The sequence below is a fragment of the Mytilus californianus genome, unplaced genomic scaffold, assembly GCF_021869535.1.
Source record: "Mytilus californianus isolate M0D057914Y unplaced genomic scaffold, xbMytCali1.0.p SCAF_14, whole genome shotgun sequence".
Taxonomy (NCBI): domain Eukaryota; kingdom Metazoa; phylum Mollusca; class Bivalvia; order Mytilida; family Mytilidae; genus Mytilus; species Mytilus californianus.
The window spans coordinates 8,612,043-8,631,476 of record NW_026262626.1 but is presented as its reverse complement, the minus strand read 5'-3'; the positions used below and the strand labels follow the sequence as shown (position 1 = coordinate 8,631,476).

The 19,434-nt window shown below is 32.2% G+C and overlaps 1 protein-coding gene across 1 annotated transcript in view; it reads left to right on the top strand.

Moving 5' to 3' along the window:
- The first annotated feature begins 3,903 nt into the window (after positions 1-3,903).
- LOC127724139 (uncharacterized) overlaps positions 3,904-19,434 on the top strand; it is a 77,311-nt gene continuing 61,780 nt past the window's right edge. Inside the window, exons 1-2 of the mRNA XM_052231009.1 lie at positions 3,904-3,972; positions 12,644-12,680. Of these exons, the coding sequence (XP_052086969.1) occupies positions 12,650-12,680 (31 nt within the window). The 5' untranslated portion in view covers positions 3,904-3,972; positions 12,644-12,649. The remainder of the gene's footprint in view (positions 3,973-12,643; positions 12,681-19,434) is intronic.

Here is a 19,434-nt window from a genome sequence, read left to right as displayed (position 1 = left end):
GAGATATTACACAACTGTAGTGTACATTTGGATTGAATTGGTGTGGTGTCTTTTTATAGAAATTTGTTTTCAGTTAATGTTTAACAAAGTCCTAGATAAATAGAAGGAATATTAACAATCAAGAACGCTTAAGATGCGGCATGATAATCAATATTTCATAAGATTTAATATCTTTTTCAGCCAGATCCTGAGTATAATTCATATCCATACGTTATTCGTTTATTGATTTAAGTTTATTACAACTTGTTGATACATATAAATAAAAAAAAATGGTCGGGAATTGAGAAAAAAGCTATGTCAAAATGGGCATTTTGTTAAACGCATGATGTGCTAGAAAACTAAAAATCATTGTTTTATTCTACAACAATGAAACTAGCTTCTGGTGAGTTACAGCAATACATTAAAATAATAACTGATGTTTGCTAAAAAGTATCGTTTTAGAAACTACCATTTGACTATAACTGTTGATTGGGATATAAAATCCCCTCCCCAAACAACTCAGACAATTCGAATTTGACATAAGCGGTCATCTCAGTACCAGAATCAATGACAAACGAGACGATTTTAATTTTCAAATTATAAATTTCCCCTACCTTAGCAGCAATATACCAACTTTACCTGCACATGAGATATACATTTCCCAACTCATTCGGTATTCAAGACCTTGTAGCTCTACTCAGACCTCATAAAACATCACCAATGTCTGAGCAGAAAGTTGACGAACCAGGGTTATGTCAAAGAACGTCTTGTCCTTTTTCTAAAAGAGTTCATCGGAAGATACCAAGACCATGTTAATAAATATTCCGTATCAACTTCACAAAAAATACATGATGGTCTTGAAGTATTGTTTTTAGGTACTGACGCTGTTAATCATCTTAATTACGCGTTACATTGTTTTCATTTGTCTTTGCATATTTTTAACCTTTACTGTTTTGTCCATTTTGTGTAATACACTTTTAGCGTGGCTCGGTATTTATACTTCCGCCATTGTGTTATTGTGCTATGGTAATGTTTTTGTATTCTCGTCTTTCATTTTTGCTTTTGTACTTTGTCTATTGAGTGTCTATATGCCATTTTGTTTTTCCTTGTTGAAACTGTTATTTGTTTTTAAAGTGATTAAGATTGTAACACAATGTTGACTGCTGTACTCAATTTTTGACAATCTTACCTATTATGTCTGTTTGTTTTGCTCACACATTTTTGTTAATATAATAGAAGAAAATGCCTATACCAAATCAGGAACATGACAGTTGTTTTCCATTCGTTTGATGTGTTTGAGCTTTTGATTTTGCCATTTGATAAAGGACTTTCCGTTTTTGAATTTTCCTTGGAGCTCAGTATTTTTGCTATTTGAGTTTTTTCGTCATATTTGATTTTCTTTTATAATCAGGTGTTCTGTCGAAGAAGAAGAAACATCTTGTCCCTCCCCTTTGGTTCTTTTTACTTTACAGAAAATTATCAATTAACTAGGCATGAAGCTTTAACCTTATATCTCTTTTGTTCTTTTGTCAATTACTATTTAGAAAAGTATCAAGTTGAAGAGTTTGTTTGAAACATATGTTCTATTATATTTAAATTATAAGTTTTGAATTAAAGGCTTACAATTATTGTGATTTTACAATTTGTATTAATATTCCGACGCAGTTTGATCTAAATTTACAACTTCCTTCATATGTTGATGACCTTGTCGTGTCATTTAGTTTTCAATTTCTTTCGTCCAATTATGAGGATCATAAACTTTATATTTCTTCTATGCTTCAATGACAAGGCACGTATAAAGGTTGCTGTTATTTAAAAGGTTAAAGTTAGTAACTGGTATGATAATTGGGTAAAAATTATAACAAAAATGTATGATATGATTCATGACATAACAAATTTTATGCATGAAAGCATGTGCTTTATTTAAAAAAAAAACAGTGTTAAGAAGACCATACTACTACTTTTCAACTATTTTGTATCCAAAAACTAGTGTGTCCATGTCACAAAAAGGTTTTAATTTTTTTTTTTTGGTAACTCATCGGACAACTTGAAAGTTTTTTTTTTTTTCAAATTGTCAGTTGAGATATTACATAACTGTAGTGTACATTTGGATTGAATTGGTGTGGTGTCTTTTTATAGAAATTTTTTTTCAGTTAATGTTTAACAAAGTCCTAGATAAATAGAAGGAATATTAACAATCAAGAACGCTTAAGATGCGGCATGATAATCAATATTTCATAAGATTTAATATCTTTTTCAGCCAGATCCTGAGTATAATTCATATCCATTCGTTATTCGTTTATTGATTTAAGTTTATTACAACTTGTTGATACATATAAATAAAAAAAAATGGTCGGGATTTGAGAAAAAAGCTATATCAAAATGGGCATTTGGTTAAACGCATGATGTGCTAGAAAACTAAAAATCATTGTTTTATTCTACAACAATGAAACTAGCTTCTGGTGAGTTACAGCAATACATTAAAATAATAACTGATGTTTGCTAAAAGTATCGTTTTAGAAACTACCATTTGACTATAACTGTTAATTGGGATATAAAATCCCCTCCCCAAACAACTCAGACAAAACGATGTTTATCTATGTATTCGATTTGTTGATGCGCTGACGTTTACTGTAAATATCCTTTTATTCATCTCAACCTGTACTTTTTTGGCTAAATATGACTTTCTAACTTCATATATTCGTTTTACAATATTCTTGTCAATATTGTAGTTTGTGATTATCCTTAGACAAAATAAAGGTCATTGTCTTCCGGATTCATACTAGCCTGTACATGATTGAAGGAACTGCTAATTGTTAAGATGCATCTGATTTAACTCTTGCTTTTTGTTTGGTTTCTTGTTTCTAATTTCCCTGTTTTCTACTGAGTATTTTGTATCTTGTTATTATTTGTATTTTGCCATTTTTCATTTTGGTCATGTTTGTTTATATATGCTTTATTGTTTTGATTTCCCCTTAGTATATTTCTCTGCTTTTCAGTATACTTATTTGAAATTTGTGTTCCTCTACATTTAAACTCGGAAAGAGATGTATGATGAACAGTTGATATTTAGTATGGACTTGCATGTGTTATAACATTTAATAACGGATTAAAATCTAACAGAGAGAAGAGAATTTAAAATTTCAAAACAGTTATCAACTGAAAGTTGCCGTAACAATTTCTTTCACAGTTGTAATTTTTACATTAGTTTCCTTTTCTTTTTTTATAATTCGATTAACTACAAAACAACATTTGAAAATGATTCCAGACAACCGTATTCTATCCAATTGTGTAAATATTTTAAGATTCTACGAAAATTAAGTATACAGTGCTCGTTTGATTGTTAGTACATGTATTGTCACTAAAATGACTGAACAGTGATGATATAGTATTGAGTAATTATTTAATAATTTAATATTATTTTTTTTTACTTTCTATCAATATAATCTTTACAATTATCCGTTTTAAACATCATAGTGTTTACGTCATTTACTTTTCAATCAAAAACTATTTAAGCGACGCCATTTTGAAAAATCAATGTTATAACAGTAATTAAACTGATCACAAACTGACAAATTAGAAATCTGTGAAACTATTTCAAACTTCGTGTTCAAATTAATCTCTATATCAAATTGAATAGAAGACTCAAACTTGTAGATTTAAAAGAATGTTTATAATATACTACGGTAAAACATATATGCCTAAATGTAAAAGCAAAACAAATACAAATTATGTATCCGCACATTAGACATTTATGGAGATTAATGCAAATAGATAAGAATTATTTACGAACATGGTTCCAAAATGTAAACTTCTTTAAAAATGTTGGTGTTGTGCTTTTAGTTATAATTGTCAACATATTTTTCACTGATGGTCCACCATACTGTCATGACTTTATTGTACTACCTCGTTGCTAAGGTGGTAATGACGATTTCTTTTTCATATATATTTACAATTAAAAACCATTTTGACATTCAGTAAAATATTAAGAAGGTAAGCAAATTTCAAGTATGCTTTTGATTTTGCTCAAGATTATCTTTTTGAAATTGGAAATTTACAATGATAATGATAATAACATAATTTATGTTGCAATCTTTTTTTTTAGTCAAAATAAGGTTTAGAACAAGCTTTCAGTTTAACAAAATAAAATTTTCATTTTGTTCTTAATTAAAGGACAGAATACGAATAAATTAGTTCATGCTAAATAGAAATGATATTTATATATCAAGATGGAAAAACATGCTTCATTTAGTAGTTTAGTGAAGACAGACAGCAATCAATGACAACCCTTGGATATATTGACATTTATGGACACTTCTTTATATATGAATTTTCTTTAAACGACTCTGGAAAAAAACATATGGTAAAAATTTGCTTAAACAATTTCAAATGGGAATAAGGCATTATATAATTATATAGCAGATTTTGTTATTAATGTGCAGACAAAATCAATGAACCATTTTTAAATAACTATTGTGCTTTGTTCAGTTTACAATTTCAAACGAACTATGCAGTATTTAAGTGCAAATAAAAATCTAGCACTTAATAAATTCCTTTGTCATTGACTAGTATTTGATTAATGAATATTTTGGTCCTTGCTATTTAAAATGTTTATACGATATCATTTACACAAATCCGGTTTATACAAAACAAATCAATAATGTAGCCTTCAGAGTCTTTTTTGATTAAAGTTATATCAGGTATCTAAATTTTTTTTTTTTTTTTTTTTAATTTAAATCGATGCATAATGATTTAATAAAACAGTTTTTTTTTATTTCATTTTCCTTAAAAATCTGCCTCTGTTCATTCAAATATCGTTTAGCTGAATTTAAAATGAAATTAACTAGAAAATGAACAGAAAAAAATACGTTGTTCCTTGGGGTTGATTCAACTGTAATATCAATGATTTTGCAGTAACGTAAGCTACCTGTACCTGAAAAATATATTTTATTTTATTTATTTGTAACTATGTTTATTTACTATTTATTAACTTACTTAATGATTTGTTTTTGTATGTTTGTTGTTGCGATGGGGTTAAATATGAAAATATAAAATATTTTGACAGTTTCTCCAGCATTCTTGTGTCTGGTATTCCAATGTTTAAATATCTCAATGGATAGCAAAACATTGTTACGAGCATACATAATGAATTTTAAAGATGACATTCGTTAGGAACATATCTGTATTAACAACAAATATATGCCACGTCGTCAGTATCTTGTGTTGTATATAATTGTTCATTGTTCTAGTTATTTTGTGTATATTCAATATGTTATTACTAGAAATTTGCGGAAACTAGATCAATACCTAGGATTACACTTAGACTTACGATTACAGTTGACGAAAAACATGGGGTCATCTCAAAAAATAAAAAAATAAAAAACAGGGCTTCGTAGTAAAACTAAATGATTTTTTTATTATGTAAAATAGTCTTTTCGACACACTATATATATATATATATATACAAGTCTAAATTGAAAACAACGTTCAAACCTATGATTGCGTTGGATAAAAACCGCAATTTTTATACGTGTGCATGCAAAACAAATTTCTTGTTAGAGGGGTCTAAATACAGCACAAACAACATTTTCCAAAAGACCAAAAAAGTGAAAAAAGTATATTTTAACAAAACGCATTTGACTTACAGGTCGAACAACGGATGTTCTTAAACCCTGCTGACTGCCATTGGCGATTGCCAAATAAACGGATCACCGATGTAATAAATGGATCTTAATTAAAAATTTAATACTAAACAGAAAACAATAAACTTGCGGAAAAGATGATATACCGCAAACAAAAGGTGCAAAGGTTTTTGTACACCATATCCGGATTTCGACAATTAATGTCTCTTCAGTGATGTTAGGATTCGAAACGGTATTTGGAAAGCCATACAATTTACCTCATTTTAGGATAGACTCTTGAATTTTGAGGAGTCAAAATAGGATGAACGGATCATATAAACCCGAAGGCAAATATAATACAAGCCCAAACGAAAAAATATAAACAAGTCTAAATTGAAAACAACGTTCAAACCTATGATTGCGTTGGATAAAAACCGCAATTTTTATACGTGTGCATGCAAAACAAATTTCTTTGTAGAGGGGTCTAAATACAGCACAAACAACATTTTCCAAAAGACCAAAAAAGTGAAAAAGTATATTTTAACAAAACGCATTTGACTAGCAGGTCGAACAACGGATGTTCTTAAATCCTGCTGACTGTCATGGCGATTGCCAAATAAACGGATCACAGATGTAACACAATGGATCTTAATTATATTAATTTAATACCAAACAGAAAACAATAAACTTGCGGAAAAGATGGTATACCGCAAACATGAGGTGCAAACATTTGTACACCATATCCGGATTTCGACAATTAATGTCTCTTCAGTGATGTTAGGAATCGAAACGGTATTTGGAAGGCCATATAATTTACCTCAATTTGGGATTGACTCTTGAATTTTGAAGAGTCGAAATATATATATATATCTAATGCAGGGAATATGGTCACAACAGATTTGAATCGCTGTCTAATTAGTTGTCGACAAAAAGTTCATTTAACTAAAGTAGCTGGGTGTTTTAAATTATCCGATGGTGTGTTCAACCTCTACTCTATTATTTTTATTGTGTAATTAGTCTTTTTAATTTTGTTCATTTTCTCTACATATTGTAGGGTTTTCGAACAATCTGTTGTCTTGTATAAAGTGTCAATACTGGATGCCGGTTAGGATATATTTTGTCGACCACAACAAACAGAAGAGAACCATAAGTTTTCTCCGAGAAACAGAGTATTGCTTGTGATGTAATAGTTCTAAATACGTGTCTTACCTTATTTAAGTATAGCGAAATCAGCGAAAGTTTCGTTCAGAGGGTACTCTTCAAACGGTACACTTGAAAATGCCGATTTACACAATACAATTATTAAACCCACCGCAGCGCAGTGCTTTTAAAATATTAATGTCGGGTGTCGTCCTTCTTTTACACGACTACGCTTTTGTATCCGCAACTGCTTCCTAACCTACTTAAATAGTGTGTGATTTTTTTTAATAATTTCTTTTCGTCTGATATCTTTGTACTTTTTATAAGTTTTTATCAACGGAATAATTTTGCGGTAAAAAGTTTTCCCAAAGTGGACACAGTCATGTGTGCACTCTATGGTACAATTTCAAGAAAATTGTATCTGTCTCGAATCAGTAGTTACTGTTCATATTTCGAGCATACCAGACCAACCAACGTGTTCATAGGATATTATTATGGACACCGTGAAAAAAATGTCTATACTCAAACGATTGTCAAAATCTCTATCAAAATTGCACAAAAACAATCAACTTAGAACCCTGTTGTCATTTTTAATTGAAAAGATGGATAGTAAAATTCCAACCATTTGAGTAAACCTTTTCTTACATTTTAACCGAGTCAGATATTTGACCTTAACTTAAAGATGTTTCCTGAAAACGGTGTTGTGTTTTATTTTTCGTATTAAATATTGTCAACAAGCTCCTTAGTTGATCGCTCCTTTCAGATCACTGTCTGATTGTCCCAATCTAGCCACTGCAACGACAATTGCAATTTTTTTTGTTTGCATGTCTCATGTAAAATTCATTAAAATGAGGTTTATCCTTTCTATCATATTCCGTACATTTACAGCATGTTCAACCTGAAAAGCAACATGTTCAATAATTAATGTGTACAAATTAATACATATCTTTCTTAAAAAAACCGTTGTTAAACTATAGAAAAATATCACATGAGTTTGAATTTGTTTTAAAACGACGGTTTATATTTATACTTTGAAATGACCCAAGATTTAACTGCTACCTGTTAGTGTAATTGTAATCCTAATCGAAGGTGTGTGACATTTTCCGCAAATGTCTAATGATCTTAGTTTTACAGATGTAGATCTAATCATTATACAGACACTTTTCTATTGTGATACCGTGCATATTGCCCTCTACATGTCATTTGATATTTTGAGTTTTGATCTATGTCTCATTGAAGTTAATCCTTATTGATATCGTAGCTCACGATATGATAATTCTCCATGCAGTATGTAAGGGGATTCATGTGTCATCATTATCACACTTTTATGACATTATTTCTATGTTGCAAGTTATTTTGGTTTTATTCTTTATTTAAATGATATTTTGTTCAAAGATACATAGATTTTAATTGGTTTCACTGGATGGATGTTTTCTTCAAATTAACGAAATAATCTTCGGACTATCACCTTATTTGAACAGATAGATTTAAAATTTTCCTGGTTGAGTGATTGATTAATTTACGGACTTGCCTGTTCATAAAAAACGAAAATATTTGATTTTATTCTAATTTTATGTAGGTGTTATATAAGCAGTTACATGTTAAATCTAATAATTTTGTACCCTTAAACTGATTTGAATCGAACGCCGCGTATTAGTCTTGTGTGGACAATAGAAGTTTTATATCGACTTTACATCCATGTGTGGAAGAAACGAGTGTCTGGTGCATTAAATTATAAGCCAGCTAGTATCCTTAATGAGTTTTTTTTAAACCTATCTATTCAATCCCTCTTCTTCATTTCATGTCGACTTTGGTAGGGCAATGTATTTAGAACCACTAATTATTAGAATCAATGGTTTGAAAACTGTACCACCAATTGAATAATCCATACCGCCATTAAGTGGACTTCAGTATTGATGTTACAAATTCTGTCAATTAACTTCATAAATTTGATGCCTCCCGAACCTTTGTTCCGAGTTTATCTTCACCAGGAACGCTCATGTTCAATTTGAAAGTCAGGCGTGCATAAATACATTACATCCCAAGTCCTTTGTTCTAACAGGGGTGATCTGAGTCGGATCGCAGCTACCAGATCACTCTACCTTTAGTTTCCTTGTTCTGCATGCCTTCTTTTGTTCTGTTACATTTTGGTGGGAATGTCGAACACACACTAAAACTTAGAAATATTTAAGAGGAAAAAAGACTAACTATCAAAATTATGTAGAAGAAATCCACTAAATTTCCAGTGTCTATGCGGGGAATCAAACTCAAGACCTTTAGCATATGAAGCTACGATTCATATCCCTACTAGAGGACGACTAAATACAAACTCACTGTTAATTTAACATATTTAAACGTTGTATCCGGGGCTCATAAAGGGTATATACTATATAGTAATATATAAAGTATATTATAATTATTGTATGGTATTCTGAACTAGATGTTATGAAGCGTAAATGTTTTTTTCATATACTTTAGAAGAGCTGGGATGTAAAATAGTTATCCCACTCGGACTTGGTGTGTCAGTGTAAGATCACCCTCCGGCCTCCGGCCGTTGGAGTGATCTTACACTTACACCCCAGTTCTATTGTTATATTTCATAGTTTCTATTTCTGAAACAAGTGTTAATTGAAAGATCTATTGTTACGAATAACGATGGATTTTGACCACAGGGTGTGACGAGCGGGGTTTCTGGAAACCCCTGCTTCTACATCCCGAAAACAAAGTCCATTGTTATTCATTACAAGAGAAATTGATTATTTTCTAAATAGCATGAACATAAGAAATTACTAATAGTGTTCGCTACAAGTTGTTTCAAAATTTAAAAATATTAGGAAATTCCAATAGCGAAAAAAAAAAATATTAAGCATTTATTTTGAATAAAAAAAAATCCTTTAAGGGAAACATAATTTGATTGATATCGTTGAAAAACTAAATAAAATTGTTCGCGATTTGCGAGAAAAAAAATTTCTGACTCCGACAAAAAACCATACCTCCCAACCCCTTTGAAGTTAAAATGGTTGCTTCCTAAAAACTCCTTTGCTTGAAGGTAAAATTTTCGAACCTAGTCATATGTCTCTATTCTAAAGCACTGATTTAAAAAAAAAACAGGGATTCTAACTCCCGGACCCCCCTGGATGCCGGTCGTCGGGTTTCTGATCCAGATACACCTATCCTTCAGTGTGTCTGAATATGAATGTTTGTTTATTCTCGAGAAAGGGGAGTCTTTTTCTTTATAAAACCGTAACATAAAAAATACATTTATGATTACCTTCATTAAACTGATACAGGTAAGTACTTTGGGTTATAATATTGCCTTTATCTTTAGTCTCTTCTACCAAATCCAACGTTTGACTCTCACTCAAAATGTCGTCCGTCTTATACCCGTCCATATTGACAACTGCATACAAGGAGCATGATGTATATTTTTTTTTGTGATAAGAATGCACGAAACGGTCAACCTTGAACTTCTGATCCATATTAGCACCAGGATTTAACGGGAATATGCAAAACAGCAACTTTGATATTTGTAAAATCTACTCACTTGTCAAAGTTTGAAATAACATATCCAAAGTAAGGTTACTAGTAGGGTTTCATGTAAAATAACAAATCTTATAAATCATGGTTCGATTTTGTCAAGGGTTTAGCATTGGGTGTAAGTTAGTTATACACCTCGGGATACGACGTGTCTGGCCTCCGGCCGTCGGGGTTTCTTATCCAGACACACCTATCCCTCGGTGTACAACTATTACTGATACACCGCGTCCTCATGGGATAACTAAATACGTGATCAGCTAAACATGTATGACCAAACGGGATCTACAAATATTTAGCCAACATTATCTCAAATAAGCTTTGACTAAGGAAGTGGGAACTTTAGTTTTAAAACTAACTTTTACAGGCTGCAGAATATATAAAAAGGATATGAAAAGGTTGCCATTATTCAATAGCATCTAATTGTGATGTCAAGCTTCGTTTTTCGTGAGGTGTTTATCAAACAGAAAAACACTTTTTAACTGATCAAGGAAGGTATGGTTTTCAAAAAAAAAGGAATGATCACGTGTAATATAATAAAGGGTGCGATACTGGTTGTCGCAGCTGCACACACATACAAAAAAATGTTTTACAGTTTGCATTTTCCGACGACATTTGCAAATGATAAGAATCTTATATGATTTTACATCACCATAATTGCAATTGAAACTATCAAAATATAAAGCTATCTAAGCTCGAAACAATTAGGAGTACTAGTAGTCGAATTAGCAGGCCTTTAAAATATTAGCAAACGCTTTAATATTTCAAGCTGACACAATATTTGACTGACCATGAGATTTGGATTTTGAAAAAAGAGGGAACCGCACTTTAACAGCTGGTCTATATGAGGATTAGCAAAAATTGGGATTTTATTTCTCATTTTAAAAAATTGAGAAGAAACAACTATTTGAATTTTGAGATTAAAAACAAATTGTAAATTTCATAATATTCAGTTAAAGATACAAAGATTGGTCTATTCAGAAAGAAATTAAATATGTCATTGATGTTGTCACTTTGAATCTTTGAAAATAGATAAACCTATAGATATAAATGTTTGTCACAAAAATATATTTAGAACACAAGAGCGATACAGTAAACACGAAAAAAGTATGTAAGCCAGAGGCTTACGTTTTGTGTCGATATTTCCTTGATAGAGAGTTATTGCGTTCAAGGGTTTCAAACATTACAGGTAAAGTTAAAATCACCCTAACTACATGTACTATGAAAAGTATTTTGACGTCAAGTCCTCTTTCCCTCATTATAACATCAATGCCATCGAACTGTCATCTGACATTCTTGACATGAGTACACAATTAGGCCACTAGTGGAGTAAACCGTTTACAATTCTAGGGGATTGGAGCGCTTTCCCGCTTTATGATGGATAGAGTGTTGTTCAAAATAAGTTTCTAGTTAGTGTTTTGTGGACCTTTTCGTTTGATTATGGTTTTGTCTGTTAATTCAAATAACTACTGTTCCTTTTTTCTTATGTCATCATACATGTACATACTCGACTTTTTAAAAACATTGTAACATGAAAATTGACAATACTAATTGAACAGGCAAAGTTAAAATTAAAGTATATTGTTTTTGCTATTCTGTTTGGGTCCATTTGGTCTTAAAGCACCTTAACAGTTTTCAAATTTTCGGTTTTAGCGTTCCCGTTTACGTCAAACCAGACAAACAATTTGTATCACAAAAAAAAATCGATAATTTTGTCAACATCTTTAAGTTAAGGTACTTTTTGATTAAAGATTTGTTAAAGTTCAAAGAATTGAAGGATTTTCCAAATACTTCTGACTAAAATGATCTCGATAAAAATTGAATCAAATCTTTTTCTTCTCATTTATCCTATCATCTTTAAATTAAGTGCAATGGTCTGTAAATAAATGATACAACACACTTGTACATTTATTTAAGTCTTCAATCCTCATTTTGATCTAAACTTCATGTGTGAAACCTAAACCTGAAAACTTAAAGTTATATTAACAATTGAAACTTTCGGCCATTTTCTTTTTTGTAACTGCTCTGACAATGAGCTAGTAGTCAATCAGTACTACTCAGTTAAGTTTCAGACAATACAGTTCCTATTGACCTGAATGAACATAGGCTGAATGGATCTTATTTGACTGCAAGCGAATTGTCATAACAGTACTTAACTTTCCGCAGTGTATACGTTTTATTATTGACAAAACGACTGAACATCACTAAACATATAACGCATTTGTTACTTTATAATATTGTAAGATCTGTTCATTTCAAAATAGCTGTTAAAGATCAACAATGGATGACATGAATCAGACAAATATCAAGTTTTCAGTTGAGCCAAAACTTTTATATGTAAATCATTTTTTTTCTTATCATATTTTCAGTTTATAATGGCGGTTGGTGGCAAAGACAGTGATTGCAGTAAGTTTATTTGATGATTTATATAAAATTTCTGTTACGGCCAGAAAGCACCTTTAAATAGTAGCCAACAAAAGACACAAATCAATGATAAAATTTTACAAGATTTATTATACACAAGTTAACAAGAAATATTATACAAATTGAAATGTCAACTTAACTGTTAAAATATATGTCCGATCCTTTGTTTTTTCTTTATCCGGAATTCTTCTCTTAACTGTACGGAATCCAATGGAATATATATGTCCAATGGGTTCACAATCTAGTATGATGTTGTTCGTAAATAAAAATATCAATCCAACAACCCCAGAGAACTTCTGAGAATACAAGTATATTAATGTCTGATCTGTCTAATTTCGGTGTCTGTATATATATATATATATATATATATATATATATAGAAGTCTATAAAAAGGATCAACCAGCAAATTTACTATGTACCGGGTCGTCTAGAATAGACGATATTGTGCAGATAAGGAAAAAAATTATATAAGTCTAGAGATTTGCACAACGATACTAATATAAGATGGTATTATACGAAGATGTTGTTAATAAATCGTGTTGACAAATATTTCGGCTTAACAAATAGCCTTCTTCGGTGTCAATTATTTTAACAATACTGATAATATGTATAAAAATAGCTCAATAATACAGGTAAGTTTTGGTCTATTGATTTAATCCAAAATCCTGAACATCATAATATAAAACAAAACTCAATACTCAAATATACGTGATTGTGTATATTTACAACCCAAAATGAGTGAAAAATAAAACTTAGTATTTTTTTTATTGATGCCGTTTGGATGATGTACATTTAGTTCCTTTATCCAAAAGCTTTCCCGAACCTGTCGCTGGGCATCACTCCAGTGAATGTTCTGTTCAATCACTAGGATCTTCATGCGGTTAAAGTCATCAAGTGTGTGACCAGACTGTCTGAAATGCTGAGAAACTGGGAGAAGTGGCTTCTTAGAGATATCACTTCTATGGCCATTGAGGCGTTTGTGGAAAGGCTGCTTTGACTCACCAACATATTGGAGGCCACAAACCGAACATTCTAGAATGTAAATAACATTCATACTTTTGCAGTTAACATTGCAAAATATCTTATAGTTATTTTCGGTTGCCTTACTGTGAAAAGTTGATGAGTGATGCATCTATAGGCAGCATTTGCAGCGTTTTTCATCACACGAACGACATTCTCCAGAAGTACTTCTATTATCAGACACTTCAGCCCGCACCAGCAGGTTACGCAGACTATTGGGTTGCCTAAAAGCTATCATGGGAGGCTCGGGAAAAATCTTGGATAGTTTGGAATTCTTTTCAACTGTTTTCCAATGCTCACGAATGACACCGAAGCTGTTTTTGAGAGATGGGTGGTAAGTAAGAACAAATGGAGTCCTTTTATTTTTCTTTTTATATTTGTATTCTAACAGTTTACTCCTTGGAATAGTTTCCGCTTTCTGAAAGCCTTTTTGGATAGTTTTGTGTTTGTAGCCCCTTCTCTTCAAGCGGGTTTCGAGTTGACGTAGTTGTTTTTTAGTTGTTTCTGAGTTGGAACATATTCGCTTGACTCTGAGTGCCTGACTGTACGGGATGCTCTTAGTACAATGAGCAGGATGGCAACTTTTAGGGGACAGATATTGGTGAGTGTCAGTAGGCTTAGAATATAGATCAGTGGATATGATGCCATCTGTGAGCGAGCTGGAGGTATCGAGGAAGGTGATTTTGGATTTAGATTTCTCATGAGTAAATTTGATACTTGGATGTATGTTGTTGGCATGAGTGATGAATGTATCTAAATCCTCGTCACTTTTATTCCATTCATATCCACATCATCTATAAATCTAAACCAGGAAAGCGGTTTTGTTCAAGGAGTTGTTTTTCTAATTTGCCCATAAATATGTTGGCATATGATGGAGCCATTTTGGTGCCCATAGCAGTTCCATTAACTTGCAGATAATGGTCTCCATCAAAAGTGAAGTTGTTGTTTTTGAGTACCAGCGTGAGCATTTTGACCAGGCATTCAGTAGGTGGATATTTCACTGGTCGGGAATTCCAAACTTCTTTACATGCATCAATGCCATCTGCATGTGGAATATTCGTGTAAAGGGAGGTGACGTCCATAGAGACAAGTGTCGTGTCGGAGGGGAGTGGATTTAAGGCCTGCAATTTTCTAAGATAATCGGTAGTATCTTTGATGTGAGATGGTAAGTCCTCAACATGTTGACGAAGATGGAAGTCAACGAATTCCGATATTTTTTCCGTCGGATGACCGTTCGCTGAAACTATAGGTCTTCCTGGGTTATTGGCCTTATGAATTTTAGGTAAAAGATAAAATCTGCCCGGTTTTGGATTTTCTGGTTTCAAATATTCTAGAGTCTTTTCATCGATGAAACCATCGTTGTGCATTTCTACCAAACTATCAGTTTTTTCTCTGCTAAAAGATGTTGTAGGATCAGAGTCTAGTTTTTGGTAGAACCTTGCATCGCCAAGTTGTCGTTCAGCCTCTTGAATATAGGCAGATTTATCCATGACAACCACTGCACTGCCTTTGTCTGCAGGTTTAATGACGATATTGTCGTTAGATCGTAAGTTTCTCAGTGCAGTTCGTTCTTCATTGGTAAGATTGTCAAAAGGTTTATTGTTATTTCTAGTATTTCTAATAATGTCCGACTTAAAATTGTCAATAAATGATTCCAAGGTGGCATTTTTGCTCGGTTTAGGGATCCAAGTACTCTTTTTTATAAATTTGTAGTTGTTTTCGTCTTCTGAAATTTCTGAGTCGCTATCCGAGCATCTGTTGTTGTTCTCCTTCGACGCGAAATATTCCTTAATGCGTAGACTTCTGGCAAAATTGTCAAGGTCTTCCGACAATTTAGTTTCATTGACAGGGGCAGGTAAAGGACAGAAATTTAAGCCTCTCGAGAGAAGAGATGTTTCAGCTTCCGTTAACTGGTGTTTGGAAAGATTGACCACAATGCTGGAGGGCGAATCAGTCTCTAGTGACCTACGTTTAAAGCGCCTTACTCGTTTTCTCTTTTTTTCAGATGGTAAAGAAGGATTGATATGTTCGATGCCATCCCTACGGAATTTTCTTTTCTGCCTTTAACTCAAATTTTGAGATTGTATGGTTGTTATGTCTTTAAGGCGAGCACTGATAGCATCACAATTGTCAGATGTGAGATCTTTTTTGCAGCTATTTGAAAGGGTGTTAAATTCGCTAGTAAAAGTTTTCAGATATTCTTCGCAGTGTTGTTTGAGGAGGACCATTAACCGCTTGGAACAATGGTAGAGGGTTTGATCCCATTTGCGAAGTAATGTGTTGGATAAATTGTCAGGTGTTTGTGGCATGAGCTTGATTTGTAGTCCGTTAGGAATACTTTCATTATACACATAATGGGTTAAATTAGATAAGTGGTGTTCAGTTCTAATTTGTTTTTGTTTAATAGCTCTAAGTTGTTTAAAATAATCATTGATGTTCATGATATAAGAGCTGAAAACTTAAATTCACTGGGATTATGTGAATAACATAATACAGGTCATTCAGAGGAAAATAATATAGAAGTCTATAAAAAGGACCAACCAGCAAATTTACTATGTACCGGATCGTCTAGAATAGACGATACTGTGCAGATAAGGAAAAAAATTATATAAGTCTAGAGATTTGCACAACGATACTAATATAAGATGGTATTATACGAAGATGTTGTTAATAAATCGTGTTGACAAATATTTCGGCTTAACAAATAGCCTTCTTCGGTGTCAATTATTTTAACAATACTGATAATATGTATAAAAATAGCTCAATAATACAGGTAAGTTTTGGTCTATTGATTTAATCCAAAATCCTGAACATCATAATATAAAACAAAACTCAATACTCAAATATACGTGACTGTGTATATTTACAACCCAAAATGAGTGAAAAATAAAACTTAGTATTTTTTATTGATGCCGTTTGGATGATGTACATTTAGTTCCTTTATCCAAAAGCTTTCCCGAACCTGTCGCTGGGCATCACTCGAGTGAATGTTCTGTTCAATCACTAGGATCTTCATGCGGTTAAAGTCATCAAGTGTGTGACCAGACTGTCTGAAATGCTGAGAAACTGGGAGAAGTGGCTTCTTAGAGATATCACTCCTGTGGCCATTGAGGCGTTTGCGGAAAGGCTGCTTTGACTCACCAACATATTGGAGGCCACAAACCGAACATTCTAGAATGTAAATAACATTCATACTTTTGCAGTTAACATTGCAAAATATCTTATAGTTATTTTCGGTTGCCTTACTGTGAAAAGTTGATGAGTGATGCATCTGTAGGCAGCATTTGCAGCGTTTTTCATCACACGAACGACATTCTCCAGAAAAAAATGTACATCATCCAAACAGCATCTATAAAAAATACTAAGTTTTATTTTTCACTCATTTTGGGTTGTAAATATACACAGTCACGTATATTTGAGAATTGAGTTTTGTTTTATATTATGATGTTCAGGATTTTGGATTAAATCAATAGACCAAAACTTACCTGTATTATTGAGCTATTTTTATACATATTATCAGTATTGTTAAAATAATTGACACCGAAGAAGGCTATTTGTTAAGCCGAAATATTTGTCAACACGATTTATTAACGACATCTTCGTATAATACCATCTTATATTAGTATCGTTGTGCAAATCTCTAGACTTATATATATATATATATATATATAGTTGTCACGGAAACTTCTAGATCACCGTAGAAGGGAAACTTCTAGTACACTGTAGAAGGGAAATTTCTAGGAAATTGTAGAAGTTTAAATTACACATCGTCCATTATAATCATTCTGGAATCGTTATAAAAGTCAAATAGAAAGTTTTAATCATTCCATCAGTATCTATGATTGTTCCAGTGATTTCTAAACTGCTCAACTATAACATTTTTTGTAAACAACTTATAAGGCCAAGATTAATAAGCATAATACTTACGATCTCATAACACCTTCCCTCTTATAAAAGTTGTGAGTGTAACGAGAATTTTTCATGAACAATATATACAGAAATATATAGTATGTATACATTGTTTTAATAGACATTTGCGGAAACGGTCATACACCTACGATTAGGATTACAATTACACTTACAGGTAGCATTTAAATCTTCGATCGTCTCAAAGTGTATATATAAACTGTTGTTCTAAAAAAAAACGCTTAGTTTAATCCTTTGATGGTTTTCCTTTCGTTTAGCAACGGGGTTTTGAAGAAATGGGTACACATTTGAATAATATACATGGTAATATCCAGGTTGAAAAAACTGAAAATATACGGACCGAGTATGATAAAATTGACAAACATCATTTAATTAATTCAACACGAGACATGTAAACACATTTTTACAAGTATAGTTATAGTGGCAAGGTTGGGACTATTAGAAATTAATTTTAGCAAGACTTAGTGTTAAAAAGGAGAGATCAACCAAGGAGCATGTTGACAATATCTAATGTGTATGCAAAGACATAAATTTTCCTTTTTTTTTTTAAAAGAAAATAAGGATACAGCGGGCGGATGTTTAAGGACTATTTATTCTTCAAGGCATATCACTTACCTGATTGTATATTTTTTTATTTTTTTTTTATTTTTTTTTTCTTAATTGGCAAACAGCTTTGTCTGCGTTTTTGGCATCAATAAAAAAGAAAAAAAATATACGAAAAAAAGAACAATACCGTTATCAATGAAAATCTTTCTTTCGAATATAATTCAAACTATTTGCCAGACTCTGTTGAAATGTAAAAATAGATGTAACGAAATGGATGAATTTAATCATCTATGTTTTCAAATAAAAAATGACAACCGGGTGCTAATTTGTTGTTTTTTGTGCAATTTTATTGGAGATAGTGGGAATCTATGAAGTATGGACGTTTCCTTTCACGATGTCGATAATTCTCTACCATGAAAACAGGCAAGTCTGGTATGCTCGAAGCACGAACAGTACTCCTTATCCGAGACCGAAACAATTTTCTTGAAATAAAAATTGTACTATAATGTGCACTTATGACAATGTCCATGTCAAGACACCTTTATCAGGAAAGGGTATAACCGGCGAGAAGAAATTGTTAAACAAAATCACAAATTATTTTTAAGTCTTTTAGGGAGCAGTTGCGGATCCAAAAGTGTAATAGTGTAAAATGGCCACTCCCGACATAGATATTTCAAAAGCACTGCGCTTTGGCGGGTTTAATAATTGAATTGCAAGAGAGGATCAAAACTTTTGAAAAGGGTGGAGCGTAATTCCAGAAAACGTAACAGATACTGCCCAGAGAAGCGAGGCAACTAATTTTCGAACGATTTTAGCATTAAATATCATAAAAATCTTGAAACATGATATGTTTTTAATTTTTTGGGCGATATAAAAGGGGGCGTATGCCCTCTATGCACAATCCTTGGTCTGCCACTGTAATGTGTAACTTGCTTGTCGCATTTTTCCCGTGATCTTCAGGTGCGTCTGTAGAGTAATCTTTGATCGAAATGTTTGCTGATTATGCTATAATACTAAAATAAGGTTAGGCATATATTTAGAACCATCACATAAAAAGAAGTACTCTATTTCTCGGGGTAAGCGTATGGTTCTCCTCTGTTTTTGCTGGGCGACGAAATATATCCGAACAGACATCCAGTATTATACATTAAAGAAGACTACAGATTATTTGAAACCCCAGATATGAATAGGAAGTGTAGAAAATTGAATAGACTTAGTACATACTATAGAGTAGAGGTTGAA